The sequence below is a fragment of the Nicotiana tomentosiformis genome, chromosome 12 (assembly GCF_000390325.3).
Source record: "Nicotiana tomentosiformis chromosome 12, ASM39032v3, whole genome shotgun sequence".
Classification (NCBI taxonomy): Eukaryota; Viridiplantae; Streptophyta; class Magnoliopsida; order Solanales; family Solanaceae; genus Nicotiana; species Nicotiana tomentosiformis.
This window is the reverse complement of record NC_090823.1, coordinates 84,375,421-84,392,504: the sequence shown is the minus strand read 5'-3', so window position 1 is coordinate 84,392,504 and position 17,084 is coordinate 84,375,421. Positions and strand designations below refer to the sequence as shown.

Here is a 17,084-nt window from a genome sequence, read left to right as displayed (position 1 = left end):
TCGAAATTAACATTCACCTCATTTTTAATTGCAGGCTTTCATACGCACCTAACATGCAAAAAATAATTAATAACATTAGACAAATAAGGATAAATATTGAAAAAATATATTTTATTATTACCTTAATTGTTGTCATATATTTATTCTGATCTGGTATCGTATATCTTTCCAGGAATTCAACGGCTCATGAAAAAATAGCTTCATAGATTATACCACCATATGTGCGGCCTGATAGGATGGCAAAAACCTGCATTAAATTTAACATATAAAATAAGCATTCAGTAAATTCATTATATGCAAAAAAAAATTGAAAGATTATAAAAGGAAAGGAAAACTCACTCATCACCATAGGGAACGATAATCAGCCGATGAAGAGAATCGTATTGTACAGTCCCTCAAGTACACTGTCTCAAGGTTCCAGCAACTGAAGAAGTACTTATAGATGGGAATGCAACTGTGTGAGAGCCTCCAATATCCAAGTTAAATATACTTGTAGTGGATGACATTGGAGATGATAATTGAATAGACGATGTTTGAGGTACAAAAGACAAACCATCATGCTAGCTACTATAATAGCTCGGGGATGAAATTGGTGGGAGCCACCAAACTGAGAAGCAAGATCACGCAGGGAACAAGCTGAAAAATGTGGTATGGGAATAAAATTAATAGTATTTAAATATAAGCCACCATGATAAGACATAGAGTAATACTAAAGCGAGCTAGATGGGGGAGGAACTTTTAAAAAGTCAGTTGGTTGTGAAGCCGGTATGGAAGGGCAAGGAGGAACAGGAGGAGGGCTCATATTTGGTATAGGTGGAGGAACATCCTATCAAAATGCTTCCATAATTATTCATCTGACGAATGACATAGAACACCATCTGGCCTTCTATGCTCATAGTGACATCTTATAGGAAGAGTGAAGCTCATTGATGCATACAACCTCTTTAACCTTGGTATAAGGGGTAAGTAGTGTATCGACTTCAATGGAATCTTCTTCTTTTTATTATTTGTGACATCCTTGTAACGAGACTTGTTACAAAATTTGTAATTCTCTTGAGATGCATCATCCTTATAGAATAACATGCAACCATTCTCACAATAATAAATCCTCTCTATTGAAAGACCCAACTTGGAAATCAATTTGTTGCCGTGTATAAATCTTTGGGTAGGACAATATTACTCGGATTAAATTCATTCATAAGCCCAATGATAGATTTCACACCCGCTTGAGAAATAGACTATCCGACTTAATCTGAAATAATCGAACAACAACAGAAATGCATTGAGCCTTCATACAATGGACAACTAGCTTCCTCTAACTGTTTGAAGAACCGTTTAGCCTCATCATTTGGTTTAGATTGAGCTCCCAAGAACAACTCAAAGTCATCCCTCATAATTTCATTGAAGCAAGAATTTTCAACATTATTTTCCACTATGGGACTACCCTCCTCACCGCCAAAAGAATTATAAAAATCAACATCATCTACGCTATCACAATTCGCACCATGAGCAATCCACACATAATAATTTCCATAAATTCCTCTTTAAAAAGATGACATGTAATAAAATTTTATCCTAATAAATTAAGACACTTGCATTTCACACAAGGAGATCTAATCGTTCCTTCAACACAAAAAGCATCAAGTGTCCTTGCCTTAGCAATAAATCCAGCAAGTCCTTCTTTAAATTCATCCATTAATCCCATATGATTAGGATGCTTCCTATTATACATCGATCTACGATGTTCAAATTACATCTACGCAAAAAGGTTTAATATTATTTCATTTAAAGGTTCTTATTTTAAAAGGTTAAATATTATTTCATTTTAGCATATCCACCTAATCATTTTGTAATGACCCGGCCAGTCGTTTTGAGAGTTATAGTCCGGATCCACTATTTACTGCTTTTCCCGTATCTCAGCTTATGTAACTTGCCAGGAGGTTTTGTTTTGGCTTTTGGGGTGTTTTGGGACACTTAGTCCCTAAACGGAAGTTTAAGTCTTAGAATTTTGTCCGTAGTCAAAACAGTATGAAGACAACTCCTCAATGGAGTTTCGTCATTTCTGTTAGCTCCGTTGGATGATTTTTTTACTTAGGGGTGTGTCCGGATTGTGTTTTGGAGGTTTGTAGCTCATTTACGCTTGAAATGGCGAAAGTCGAATTTTTGGAGATTTTGACCGGTAGTAAACATTTTGATATCGGGGTCGGAATATGATTCTGCAAGTTGGAGTAGGTCCTTAATGTTGAATATGACTTGTGTTAAAAATTTGGGATCAATCGGACGTGGTTTGATAGTTTTTGGAATCGGTTGTAGAAATTGAAAGTTTCAAGTTCATTATGTTTGAATCAGAGGGTGATTCATTTTTTTAGCATTGTTTGATGTGATTTGAGGGCTCGACTAAGTTAGTATGGTATTTTAGGACTTGTTCGTATGTTTGGTTGAGGTCCTGGGGGCCTCGGGTGTGTTTCGGATGCTTAACGGATTGAATTTGGACTTATGCAAATTGTTGAAGTTTCTGGTTTTTGGTGTTTTCGCACTTGCGGAGGGAAAACCACAGGTGCGGACTCGCACGTGCAGAAGGAGGAGCGCAGGTGCGATTTGGTCAAGCTTGGTCAATGGGCGCATGTGCGAGATTGGCCCGCAGAAGTGGAGCTGCATCTGCAGAAGATATAGCGTAGAAGCGGATGGGGCCTGGAGCGTGAGGATCGCAGGAGCGGGCGCGCAGGTGCGGCCCCTTGCTCGTAGATGTGGACCTAGCCTCCTTAAGTCATTTCTGGACTTGCGAAGGAAGTTCCGCAGATTCGGCGTCACAGGTGCGACCGGTGGTCCGCATATGCGGAAATGCCTGGGCAGAACCGTTTTAAGCGAAGCTTCGAGATTGTTGTCCATTTTCTTCATTTTTGAGCTCGGGTTGATGATTTCTTGAGAGCATTATCGAGGGATTTTGTGAGGTAAGTCCCTTGTGCTTATTTTTGATCAATAATCTTGCTTTCCCATTTATTTTCCATCTAGGTAGTGTGTATTTAAGGTGGGATTTGGGAGTTTGAGGCTAGGGATTTGAAGAGTTTGATTTTGGATTTTGAGTGGTCATTTGAGGTCATATTTTGATAAATTTGGTATGGTTGGACTCATGAGTGAATGGGCTTTCGGATTTTGTGATTTTTTCTGATTCTGAGACCTGGGCCCGGGTCATCTTTTTTGGACGGATTTCGGAATTTTTATTAAAATCTTGATTTCATTAATTAGATTAGTGGAAAACGCATTATTACCGATTGATTGAGCTTGGTTCGAGGTAAGTGGCTTACCTAACCTTGTGTGGGGGAAATTCCCTTAGGATTTGGTACTGTTGTCATATATGAGCGCCGTGTACATGAGATGGCGAGTACGTACATGGGCTATTTATTGTAAAACCTGATTTTTACTGAGTATCAACCTGTTTTCCTTTTAATTTGAGTTATACTATTTAAATGAGTATTAATCTATTTTTCATTCTTAATTGAGCTATTCCAATATGTGTAGTTATCCCTGTTTAGTCTAAAATCACATGTCTACGTGCTTTAACTGCTTATTTGAACTTTGCGAAGCATGCCTAGTTGATTCCTGCTTTTCCTTGTTCTTTATGAGTATAACTGTAGAAAATGTGATGTTAATTGTTGTATTTATCGGTTTGAGCTGTGTGTTTACTTTTGAGACTACGAGGCGAATCTTCGGGAGTTCTCCCTACACATTTACTTTTGAGACTACGAGGCGGTTCCTCGGGAGTTCTCCTTACACATTTACTTTTGAGACTATGAGGTGGTTCCTCGGAAGTTTTCCCTGGCCAATTACTATTGAGACTACGAGGCGGTACCTCGGGAGTTCTCCCTGTATATTTACATTTGTGACTACGAGGCAGTACCTCGGGAGTTCTCCCTGCATATTTATTTTGGGACTATGAAATGGTTTTTAGGGAGATCCCTTTCTGTTTACCCCTGAGTGTTGTATTGTTGCCTTGTTGTGTTTCCTTTTGTTAAATTCCAGTATCTTATTATAATGTTTATTATCCTGCCTTATTTATTATTTACCAGTGGGCCTGACCTGACCTCGTTACTACTCGACCGAGGTTATGCTTGGCACTTACTGGGTACCATTTTGGTGTACTCATGCTACTCTTCTGCACATGTTTTGTGTGCAAATCCAGGTGCTTCTTATCAGCCCAGCTACTAGCTGAGAGTGCTTGCTGTTGTACGGAGACTTCAAAGTACATATGCCGTGTCCGTAGACCTCGGAGTCCCCCTCTATTCTCTCCTATGTCATTTATCTTCCGTACGTATTTTGTTAGACTCTAGTGTATAGAGACACTAGTTTTCCTTCTGTAGCTTGTGACTTACGATGTTCCGGGTTTTGGGAAGACTGTGTATTTATAGAGTATTGGTTATTGTACATGTCGTGCGCCATTGTTACTAGTTACTCACTTATCCACTGCTGTAAGTTGCCAAGTTTTAATTTATTTTTGTTATTTTCCAAAATTTGTTAGGCTTACCTAGTCATAGAGACTAGGTACCATCACGACGTTATACGGAGGGAGTTTGGGTCGTGACAAGTTGGTATCAGAACTCTAGGTTCATAGGTATCGTGAGTCACAAGAAGGTTTCGTAGAGTCTCGTGGATCGGTACATAGACGTCTGTATTTATCTTCGGAAGGCTATGAAACTGTTAGGAAAAATTACACTTCTTTGATTCCTTGTCGTGCGAAATTGTTGACTTCGAAATTCTAAACTTCTATATTCTATTCTCTCACAGATGGTGAGTGTATTGGTAAAAATAAATATTACACATGGAATTAAATATGTGGCTGATATGGCAAGACACGTGAATCACTAAAAAATGACAGCTGGAGAGATGCATTAAAAGAGACACGAGTCGTAACAGGTACGGGCAAATCACCCACGAGATGAAAGGATATGGTCGCTCGAGTCTAAATAGTTAAATAAAGAGGCACCGACGGAATGAATCAAGACAATAAAAAGGAATGATTCATGAATCGTTAATTAATGAGCGTGAATGATCACAAACGTTACAAAATCTTCATGAACAGTTACGATTACAAATTATAACGTCTCATTAATATCATTAATTCTTATAATGATTCGGTCATAAAAGGGAAAAGACGTTGTAATTATAGACTCCTATATAAGGGAAGGAGATGTCACTTGTACAGGGAGACTCTGATTATTATTGGAAGATAATTACTTTCTTGTGCTTTCTATTGATTACTTTATCATTTATTATTCTAATTTCCTTTCTTATTTCTAAGAGAATATTGAATTTCTTGATTATCAGGAACCCGAGTACTTCTAAAAATAGGCTTTGACTGAGAATCTAATTCTTTGGTAAAACAAATTGGTTCTATTGCCGGGAATTCTAATAATCTTCTCTTACTTTCCAAATCACTTTCTCTCAACTGAATCATGTCGAATGTCAATGACAACAACCAACAGGTGGAAGGAACCCTAGTTCCGCCACCTCAAGGAACCCCACGCAATTCAAGAGAAGCATCACCAAAAAGATCCACTACTCATAACAATAAACAACATGGAAATGAACAAACTGTCGAGCAGAGAAATGTTGCTCTCCAGGCTTTTGTGAGGGGACTACCAGTTGTGCCACCCACACCTCCACCAAATAATACTGCAACTGTGGAAATTCCACGATCAGGGTTGGCTAATTCTGGAAGCGGAAGATCTCCCAACGGGTCACGTAATGGGAGATCATGTACGCCTAATAATTCTAATTTACAAACTTTAATACTAACCTTGCAGAAACAAAGGAGTTGATATCAACAACCGAATAAAACGACCGTATTGAGCAAATACTCGGCGTACCACCTGTGATCAAAGGAGTTGATATCAACAAATATTCACAACAACCATGGAAACCAAGCACAGCTTGATTACCAATTCCTAAAGAGTTCAAAATGCCTGACATCCCGAAATATGATGGAACAACTGATCCATGTGACCACATTACTGCATTTACCACGGGAGTAAAAGGCAATGATTTAACCAAGTAAGAGATTGAATCTGTGTTGTTCAAAAAGTTAGGGGAAACACTTACCAAAGGAGCGTTAACATGGTACTCTCTTTTGCCTGAATATTCTATTGACTCTTCTGCTGAGCTTGTAAATCTATTTCTAAAAGCACACTCGGGTGCACAAAAAGTTGAAAAGAGAATGGAGGATATATTTAAAGTAAAGCAAGGAGATACAGAATTGCTTCGAGAATTCGTAGACAGATTCCAACGTGAAAGAATGTTGCTACCAAGAGTACCTGACAATTGGGCAGCCATGGCATTTGTAAGCAATTTAAACAAGAAAAGTTTAGAAGCTACGAGGAGGCTTAAAGAGAGCCTATGAGAATTCCCTGCCACGACAGGGAATGATGTCTATAATAGGTACAGTACCAAGTTGCGGATCGAAGAAGATATCGTAGCTCAGTCAAGGGTTGAAGAAAAAACATGTTCGAGGCGGTCAGAATCTGAGAAGAGGTGCGGAAAGAATAGGTACGAGCAGTATATGGGACCTTCGGGGCGAGAAGCTCGTTCCAAATTCGAAAACGTGCTGGCTGATCACAGGTTCATAAATAGAGATTCAGGTTCATCATCGTCGAGATTCAGAAAAGATCGAGGTGAACGTAACTGAGATGCTAATACAAACGCAAGGATTGGGGACTACAATTTTAACGTGTATACCTCCGAGTTGGTCGCTATTTTAAGAAGCATGGGGGATAAGGTACGATGGCCTAAAGAGGTGAGATCAAATCCAAATAGAAGAAACCCAGACTTTTAGTGCGAGTTCCATAATGATCACGGCCATAGAACATCAGAATGCAGATTATTACAATGTGAGGTGGAACATTTATTGAAGCAGGGCTATCTGACGGAATTATTTAGCGAGAAAGACAAATAAGCTTACATGAAAAATAGGCAAGAGCCCCCAATACCTCCGTCTCCAAAGAGAACAGTAAATGTGATAAACGGCGGAGAAGAAGTCAACGGCATAACCTATACAGCCACGAGAAAAACAACAAAGTTCACAATAACTCATGGGAAGCGAACTCGCCAAACTCTGGAAGACGGCAACATAACCTTTGATGATGCAGATGCCTATGGATTAATGATTCCTCACAACCATGCACTGGTAATATCTTTACTTATTATACATGATACTAATGTAAAACGAGTTTTGATCGACCCAGGTAGCTTTGTGAATATCATTCTATTACGAGTAGTGAACGAAATGCTGATGGGCGATCGTGTAGTTCCAAAAGCATGTTCCTTATCTGGGTTTGATAACTCTACCGTTATTACAAAGGGCAATATTGAACTAAGCACATATGCAGAAGGGGTCATCAAAGAAACAAAATTTCAAGTGATAGACACAGATATGGCCTATAATGTGATTCTTGGGAGGCCGTGGATTCATGATATGGATGATGTGCCATCCACATTACATCAGTTTATCTAATTCCCTTCAAAATGGGGAATTCAATAGATTCGAGGATATCAACAAACTTCAAGAAGCATCAATTCGGTGATACAACCAAGTAAAAAAGATACGAATGCAAGTCAAAAAGATACGAGTGCAAGTCAAAAAGATGCGGGTGCAAGTGAGAAAGATGCGGTAAATCAAATTTCAATAGAAATTGTATCAAAACAAACAGACGTGGACTCCAGACCAGATGTAATTCAAGAGCCATAGGAGAACGAAAACATTAAAACAACGATTGAGGAGCTTGAAGCTATTCCACTATTCGAACAATGGCCAGATCAAAGAATTCATATCGAAGCAAGGTTAAACCCAGAAAGGAGAGGTAAGTTAATTGAATATTTAAAAGCTAACGCGGATTGTTTTGCATGGTCCCATTCAGATATGACAGGTATACCTCCGAAGGTAACGACTCATAAATTAAATGAAGATCCATCATTCATACCTGTCAAACAAAAGACGAGGAAGCAAGGATCGTTCAAAAATCAAGTGATCAATGAAGAGGTAGTGAAACTCTTAAAGATCGATTCAATACGAGAGGTAAAATATCCTAATTGGTTAGCTAATATTGTGGTAGTTCCGAAAAAGAACGGTTACTTGAGAGTTTGTGTGGATTACATTGACTTAAATAAATCATGCCCGAAGGATTCATTCCCTTTTCCGCATATAGATCAATTGATTGATGCTACCGCAGGCCACAGATTATTAAGATTTCTAGATGTATATAGTAGTTATAATCAAATAAAAATGGACCCCTTAGAAGAAGAAAAAACTTCATTTATTACAAATAGGGGGGCTTATTGTTACAAAGTCATGCCTTTTGGCTTGAAAAATGCTGGAGCCACGTATTAGAGGTTGGTGACCAAGATGTTCCAAGAACACCTGGGGAAGACGATGGAAGTGTACATTGATGATATGTTGGTTAAATCTACACAAGCGGAAGATCATTTTCAACATCTTTCAACTACCTTTGAAATCCTCCGCAGATATAATATAAAACTGAACCCAGAAAAGTGCGCTTTTGGCGTAGCTTCAGGTAAGTTTCTAGACTTTCTCGTATCTAATAGAGGAATTGAAGTAAATCCTGTTCAGATTAAAGCTATTGAAGAAATACTTGATATACTCACAAGCAAAAAAAGGGTACATAGATTGACAGGTAGGATTGCAACTTTGGGAAGATTCATTTCAAGATCTTCAGAGAAAAGCGTTAAATTCTTTTCAGTATTGAAGAAGAAAAATCAGTTTCAATAGACTGAGGAATGCCGACAAGCCCTCAAATATTTGAAGGCATACTTAACAAATCCTCCCCTACTGTCTAAACCAAGGGATGGAGAAAGACTATTTGTATATCTTCTAGTTGCAGAAGTAGTTGTAAGTGCAGTTTTAGTAAGGGAGGACAAAGGTAAACAATCTCCTATTTATTATGTTAGTAAATCTTTATTAGATGATGAAACTAGATATCCTCATCTAGAGAAACTAGCTTTAGCATTACTCATGGCAGCTAGGAAATTGAGACCATATTTTTAATGCCATCCTAACTCCGTAGTAACTGCATATCCATTAAGGAATATTTTGCATAAACAAGAATTGTCAGGCAGACTAGCCAAGTGAGCAAAAGAACTAAGTGAATATAACATTATTTATCAACATAGAACATCAATAAAGTCTCAAGTTTTATCAAATTTCGTCGCAGATTTTAATACAAAATAATTCCTGAAGTAGAAAAGGAATTACAAATTTTTACTGGAGCTAATCCAGGTATGTGGACTTTATTTACTGATGGCTCTTCAAATGTCAAAGGAGCCGGTTTAGGTATTGTCTTAATCCCACCCTCAGGTGAAAGTATAGGACTAGCAATTAAATGTTACCCTATTACTAACAATGAAGCAGAGTATGAAGCTGTAATTGTATGTTTGGAACTAGCACGAGAACTCTTCATAGAGCAAATCATGATTAAAAGTGACTCTCAACTGGTAGTCAATCAGATGCAGGGGACTTATAGTGCTAGAGTGGCACGAATGCAACAATACTTGGAAAAGACCAGAGAACTGGTCAGGCAATTCCAATCATGGAAGATCGTGCAAATACCCAGGGAAAAAAAGGCAAAAGCTGACGCGTTGGCTAACCTTGCTTCAGTTGCAAAAGTAACGAGTGAAGAAAATGCTATTGTAATATATTTATTTCATTCAGCACTTGACCATGATAAACATGAGGTAAGCTTTAATAATTTAACTTGGTATTGGAGAAACGAGATTGTTAATTTTTTGTAGCATGGGATCGTACCTGAAGGCAAGAAAGAATCTCAAGTGCTTCAACGAAAAGCTGCTCGTTACTGCCTAATTCGAGATAATTTATATAGAAAAATATTTGGCGGTCCTTTAGCAAGGTGCCTTGTACCCAATCAAACAGAGTACGTGTGAGGGAAGTACATGAAGGACATTGTGGAAATCATGCAGGTGGAAGTTCTATAGTTAAAACACTAATCTTTTGGAGCCAAATGTGATAAGTGTCAACGATATGCGAAAAATATGCATCGACTTGCAGAGTTAATACATACAGTTATTTTCCCATGGCTATTTATGAAATGGGGAATGGATATAGTAGGGACTTTACCACAAGCTAAAGGAAAGGTACGGTTCTTATTAGTGTTAACAGATTAGTTTTCAAAATGGGTAGAGGTAGGAGCTTTCAAACAAGTACGAGAGAAGGAGGTGAAATATTTCATTTGGCAAAACATTATATGCCGGTTTGGAGTTTCAAAAGAAATCGTATGTGATAATGGCCCAATTTTTATAGGCTCGAAAATCACGGATTTCTTTCAAAGTTGGCAAATCAAACGAATAACCTCTTCACCTTACCATCCCGAGGAAAATGGACAAGCTGAGTCAACGAATAAGATTATCATCAATAATTTGAAGAGACTAGAAAAATCAAAAGGGAATTGGCCTGAAGAATTACCAGGAGTGTTATGGGCTTATAGAACCACAGCAAAAACAGCCACGGGAGAAACTCCATTTTTGCCTGTGTACGGTTCAGAAGCTTTAATCCCAGTTGAAATAGGAGAACCAAGCATGAGATTCACATTGGAAACGGAAGAGTCGAACGATGAGGAATTATGAAAATATTGGACTTACTCGAACAAAGAAGAGAAGCATCTTTAATACAGATGGCAGCACAAAAGCAAATCATAGAACGATATTACAACAGAAAGGCTCACCTCGGGTACTTTAAAATTGGGGAATTCGTTCATAAAAAGGTTTTCCAATCAATGAAAACATCCGGAGCAGGAAAGTTAAATCCAAATTGGGAAGGACCCTATAAAGTTCGAGATATCGCTGGAAAAGGTGCCTACGAGTTAGAAACCATGGATGGAAAGATTTTATCCTCGAGTTGGAATGCTGTTCATTTAAACAAATACTATTTCTGAGCAAAAGAAATTCCCACAGTCAGGTATCGTTCAATTACAATTTTTGTTTTGTACAGTTAAAATTATGCTAACAATTTTAGATGATAGACAAAAAGCTAGCCCACACCAAATGATGATATTAGACCTGAAAGACATGCAGAAGAAACATTATTTCCGGTCTAGGGTTGCAACCTTTCTAATGGAAATAAAAAAGTTTAAGCAGTCATCATCTAAAATATATATACCTCCGAGTCCCGTATGTTTTTCCTTTTAAGGAAATGGACCCCATGGAAGGAATAATCAAGTGCTCGAGATTTCATGCTTCAAATCTCTAACACTTGGGGGACTATATATATGAAAGGCAAAGAAGACTGGAAAAGTCAGAATTCGAGTCAAGCCTGAGGCAATCTACCCAACAAATCGAAAGTTAAGAGCAAAAACACAAGCTTGATTTAAAAAACCTATGATGAGGAATACACTCGTGGATTTAAATTACAAAATCTTACGATTATGTAGGTTAAAGGCAATATTTAGTCATGGGTTGCAAGATATACCCTTGAATTTTGTAAAATTTGTTATAAGGAAAACAGTTACGAAAGAGTTGTAGAGTATGTGTTACCCTTGAATATGTGTAAAGTATTATGCAGTTTGGAAGTTCAAACAATACAAAACTTCCTCAAATTATTCAAATAAACATATATGTTCTTATCCCTTCTTTCGTATGTTTACACCAATATGTAGTTGAGACGTCTTCTTCATTAAGTGTCATTTATAAAAGGGCCCTCTTTTATAATTCATGTCGGTTCAAAAAGTCACGGAGTATTGAAGCATTTTAAATGCATAATAAGAGAGTAGTACAGAAACTCAAAATAAGATATTATAAGAGTTGAACAAAAACTCAAAAAGTAATATTATAATAAATTGGTTAAAACTAAGTATAAACTTAGTTCCAACCGAATTGTTTTATACAAAACCACAAAACTGACCAGGGGTAAAACATTCCAAATCATTACCAAACCCCAAAACGGATCAGGGGTAAACTCTCAACAATAAAAAAAACAAAACAACACTTCAAACTTTTCAATCAAACTTTCACTGTGGGGAAGGATCTGAACCAGTATTATCAGAAGGATTCAAATTGGCATCATCAACAACAGAGGGAACGACTTGAGCAGAGGAGGGTTAAACAATAGCTTCATGAGGAGTAAGTTCATCACCCTCGGGAATGCCGACCTCAAGTGAAGAAAAGCTTTGACTCTGCTGAGTTTTCTCAATAGTTTCTTTAGTTTTTGCTATTTCAGCAGCTAAGTCAAAGCCTTCCCGGCTTGCCTCCGTTAAAGTTTCGAGGCATGTGTTCAAGAAAGTCCAACTAACATCAATAGTAGCCTTGTCTTCAAGGGCTTCATAATCCCTCTCCCACTACTCAATCTCAGTTCTTAGCTCCATGTTCTCATTCAAAGTAGCATCATAAGAAGCCTTTAAGGGGGCAAGAGACCTTTCTAAGAACAAAACTTGGTTAGAAGACGCACAGAGATCTTCTTGAGTTTGGGTAAGCGTTTGAACAAGCTCCCTGCATAAACTTCTTTTTGGTTCAGCAGTTCCTTCAAACCCCTAATTTCTTCAGAGGCTTTGGAAAACTGCTCAGCAAATGAAGACTCGAGAAGGTCTTTATCTTTGCCCGCTTGACTGGATGAGGCTTTCTCAACTGCCAATTCTGCTGCCATTACCTTCACCTGCTGCTCCAAGGTACACTTTTCTTCCTCTAAGACTTCTTTCTCAAGTTGAAAGACCTTCGAACTGTTCCTTCCAGTTGTCCGCTTTGGTACGATAGTCGTTCATTAACTGCTCAGTATGGACGATCCTCTTCATCATCTCCGTTCCAATTAGGTTGATCTAAACAATGAAAAGGAAAATGTGATTATTAAATAGAGATGAAAAGGAAATCACATGCAAAATAAAAAACTAAGGCTTATACCTTTAAAGATGAATGTACAATATCATTCATCAACGTTAAAGAACTGTGGCTTTCCAATTTGGACTTCTCAACTGCGCCAATCAATGGTTTCAGGCATACATCAGCTTGGCCAGATTTCTTCAGGAGATTACCATCCTCAGGAACCTCTATGGTAAATCTTTTCATTACCCTACTGTTACTGGAAGAACCAACTTCAACATGGGAAGTTGTAATAGTAGGGGCAGTTGAGGGAGTCAAAATAGCCACGGGCGGAGCAGTGGTAGAAGCAACAGGTGCGGGGAACTGAGGATCAACTAGAACAAATACAGAAAAAGAGGCAAGTGGCATTTCCTCAGAAATAAAGCCGAAGTCTTCATTATCAAACCCACGAGAAAAGAGTTGTTCTGTAGAGTCACGGGGTGCGGCAGGCATCTCTTCATCAGAATTCACTAAGGTAGCACCTTCGGGATTGTGCATGGGAACATAACTGGGAGGAGGAGTAGCTTCGTCATCCGAAATGACACGTCTCCTAGCTCGAGGCTTACGAACTATCAAGCCTTTATCTCGTTCCTCTTCACCCTCAAAACTCTGTGCTCTATCAGCTTTTCTTTTTGATGAGGAACTCAAGATCATCTCTTAAGCCATCGACAGAGAGAGTCTCGAAGCAGCAATAGATGCGGCACTCACACCTTGAATGGGAAATCCTAGTAAAGAGATGAGTTAGTAAATTTTTAAGTATGGAAGTAAGGTAGAAAGTAGAAGAGAAAGATACCATGAGTCTTCACTTTCCAACCAAACCTATTAGAAAGGTACTTCAAGGACCTTTCTTTCATAGGATGAATAGTTAACAATGTTTCTACCCAACCACGGAAGTTTGGAATCTCCTTAACATCTTTTATAGTTGCTGAAAAAGAGAAAAGAAAAACAGTCACGAGATTGCAGGTTCTTCACAAAAAAGAGAAGTGAAGGAAAAAAATCTGAAAAGAAACATACGTGCAAAGTTCCACTTTTCTGGAAAAGGCATGTTCTCTTTACCCACTAACCCACTTGTGGGAGCAGCAACGAATCGGGCATACCGACCACGATCCTTGTCATCTTCGAGGCTCACTAAAACCCTCTTACTCCTGGCCACGAGAGTAAAAAACCCAAAACGAAATAACTTGGGGGAATAAAGATGAATCAAATGATAGAATGTAAAGGGTAAAGAGGTCAAGTTTGACAAGTATCTCAAGCATGCCACAACTCTCCATACAATAGGGCCAATATGTCCTAAGCAAACGTTGAACAAACGACAAAATTCTATGATGACTGGGTCGATAGGTGGTCTGAAGCCTAATGTAAAAGGATATGTGTAAACAAAAGAATAACCAGCTTTGTATGAAGTGATCCTTTGATTTTCATTAGGGACTAAAATTGGGAAATCAAATTTCTAATGACATTCTCTTCGCATAAGAGAAATCAAGACCTCAGTAATCTAGGAAGGGTAAACATCAGCACGATCATGAGAAGTTATGGAAGTAACTTGATTTCTAATCGATTCCCTATCAGTAAAGAAGGAAAGTTGAGCGGGAATAATCTCTATATCTAGCAGAAGATAAGAAGAAGTCCCAGTTCTAGAAGACGAAAGGGTAGTAATACTGGGTTGAGAAGAAGAACTACAGATAGCTACAGACCCTAAACTACGTAACCTGCCATCTCTTCTACTTCTGATAGGAGTAGATGAAGGGGGAAGTTCATCTACTCTAAGTACTTTACGAGAATCAGGATTTGGAGAAGACATAGTTGTATAAGAAGGTAATATGTACTGATGAACAAGAACTATTATGAACAAAGAACACTGTAGGAACTTTTTCGTAAAAAAAAGGCAAATGAGGTATTTATACGAAGAAGAAACAATCATATAAAGGGGGTCATGATGGAAACGTCATAATGAAACAGTCATTTTGTGACTGACGCAGCCGCAAAAAAGCCCTAAAACCCGCTGAAGAGTTGCAGAGCCAATCAATGAATGCCATATGTCACATGGATTAAATAAATGTGACATACGATACGTTGGTTCAAATGAAGACACAATGATACATGAGAACCGGCGGCAAAATATTCCCGCCATAAATATGATCCACATCCCAAATATTCAATTATTGAATAATTGGTAAGTGGGGGGACTATCTGTATTGGTAAAAAATAATATTACACGTGGAATTAAATATGTGATTGATATGGCAAGACACGTGGATTATTAAAACACGACAGCTGGAGAGATTCATTAAAAGAGACACGAGTCATAACAGATACGAGCAAATCACCCACAAGATGAAAGGATATGGTCGCTCGATTCTAAATAGTTAAATTAAGAGGCATCGGCGGAATGAATCAAGACAGTAAAAAGGGAAAATCCATGAATCGTCAATTAATGAGCGTGAATGATCACAAACGTTACAGAATCTTCATGAACAGTTATGATTACCAATTATAACGTCTCATTAATATCATTAATGCTCATAATGATTCCGTCATAAAAGGGAAAAGACGTTGTACTTATAGACTCCTCTATAAGGGAAGGAGATTTCAATTGTACAGGGAGGCTCTGATTATTATTGGAAGATAATTACTTTCTTGTGCTTTCTATTGATTACTTTGTCATTTCTTATTTCTGAGAGAATATTGAATTTCTTGATTATCAGTAACCTTGGTACTTCTAAAAATAGGCTTTGACTGAGAATCTAATCCTTTGGTTAAACAGTGACGAAATATATAGGCGGATCTGATGACCAGGCACTCGCGTCCCCTGCGAGAGCCCGGGTTAGAAGCAGAGGACGTACACGGTGCAGCCAGAGCACCTGCACGAGCTGCCACAAAGGAGACCCCAGTAGCTCCAGCTGGAGGGCAGACACCTAAGGTACCTATTGCTGCACTAGCCCTCCAGGAAACTCTAGCTCAGTTCATGAGCATGTTCATAATCTTAGCTCAGGCTGGATTGATTCCACTAGCTCCTACCACATCTCAAGCCGGGGAGGGGTACAGACTCCCGCAACTCGTACTCCTGAGCAGAGGATTCAGGTCGATCATGTTCTAGAGATTATACAGATGCAGCCGGTAGCTCTAGCCCAGACCGAGGTTAGGGTAGCAGCTTCTACGGTGGAGCAGCTCAGACTTGAGAGGTATAAGAAGTACCACCCACCTACCTTTAGCAGATTGGCTACAGAGGATGCTCAGGGTTTTCTGGAGGAGTGTCATCGTATTCTCCGTACTATAGGCGTAGCGGAGACGAGTGGGGTTTCTTTTACTACATTCCATCTTAGAGGAGCAGCCTATCAGTGGTGGCGTGCTTATGAGTTGGGTAGTCCGGCTGAGGCAGCTTCACTTACATGGACTCAGTTCTCGGACATGTTTTTGAGAGAGTATGTCCGGCAGAGCCTCAGGGACTCATGGCGCGTGGATTTGAGCAACTGCGCCAGGGTGCTATGACTGTGTCAGAGTATGCAGTCTGCTTCAGTGATTTGGCCAGACATGCACCAGCATTGGTTGCCATAGTTTAAGAGAGGGTTCAACGGTTTATTGAGGGACTCCACCCCATTATCCGGATTAAAATGGCCAGGGAGTTGGAGATGGATATTTCTTATCAGCAGGTTGTGAGTATCGCCAAGAGATTGGAGGGCATGCTTGCCCAGGATAGAGAGAAGAGAGAAACCAAGAGGTCTCGAGAGACTGGTTCTTATTATGGTGCTCGTGCCCTAGCAGCTCGCCATGGTAGGGGTTATGTGAGTCACCCCGCTCATTCATCTCTTCCAGCCTTATTATGCACTACCAGTATCTAGTGTGCCTCCTGCATGGGGTGCTTTTAGCGGTCAGTCCAGCAAACCTGGCCGGAGCCAGTCACATCAGCCATGCTCTCCGAGAGATAGTTTTGAGTGTGGCGACACTCGCCATATGGTGAGGGATTTCCCTAGACATAAGAGGGGTGCACCTACACAGACATCTCAGCCACCGTATGCTCTATCGGGTCCACAGACTATGATTCCAGCACCAACTACAGCCCCACCTGCTCAGCCAGATTGTGGTGGAGGTCAGAGAGGTCGAGGTCACCCTAGAGGGGGAGTCCAGGCCAGATAGTATGCTCTTCCTACTAGTACAGAGGTAGTTGCTTCCGACTCTGTCATTATAGGTATTGTTCTGGTCTGTCATAGAGATGCATCGGT

General features: G+C 39.3%; 1 protein-coding gene across 1 annotated transcript; it reads left to right on the top strand.

Annotated features, from left to right (window-relative positions):
* Positions 1-6,952: 6,952 nt before the first annotated feature.
* LOC138902961 (uncharacterized) lies at positions 6,953-7,504 on the top strand. The gene has a single exon (XM_070190866.1). The coding sequence runs from the start codon at positions 6,953-6,955 to the stop codon at positions 7,502-7,504; it is 552 nt and encodes a 183-aa protein (XP_070046967.1).
* The last annotated feature ends 9,580 nt before the right edge of the window (positions 7,505-17,084 follow it).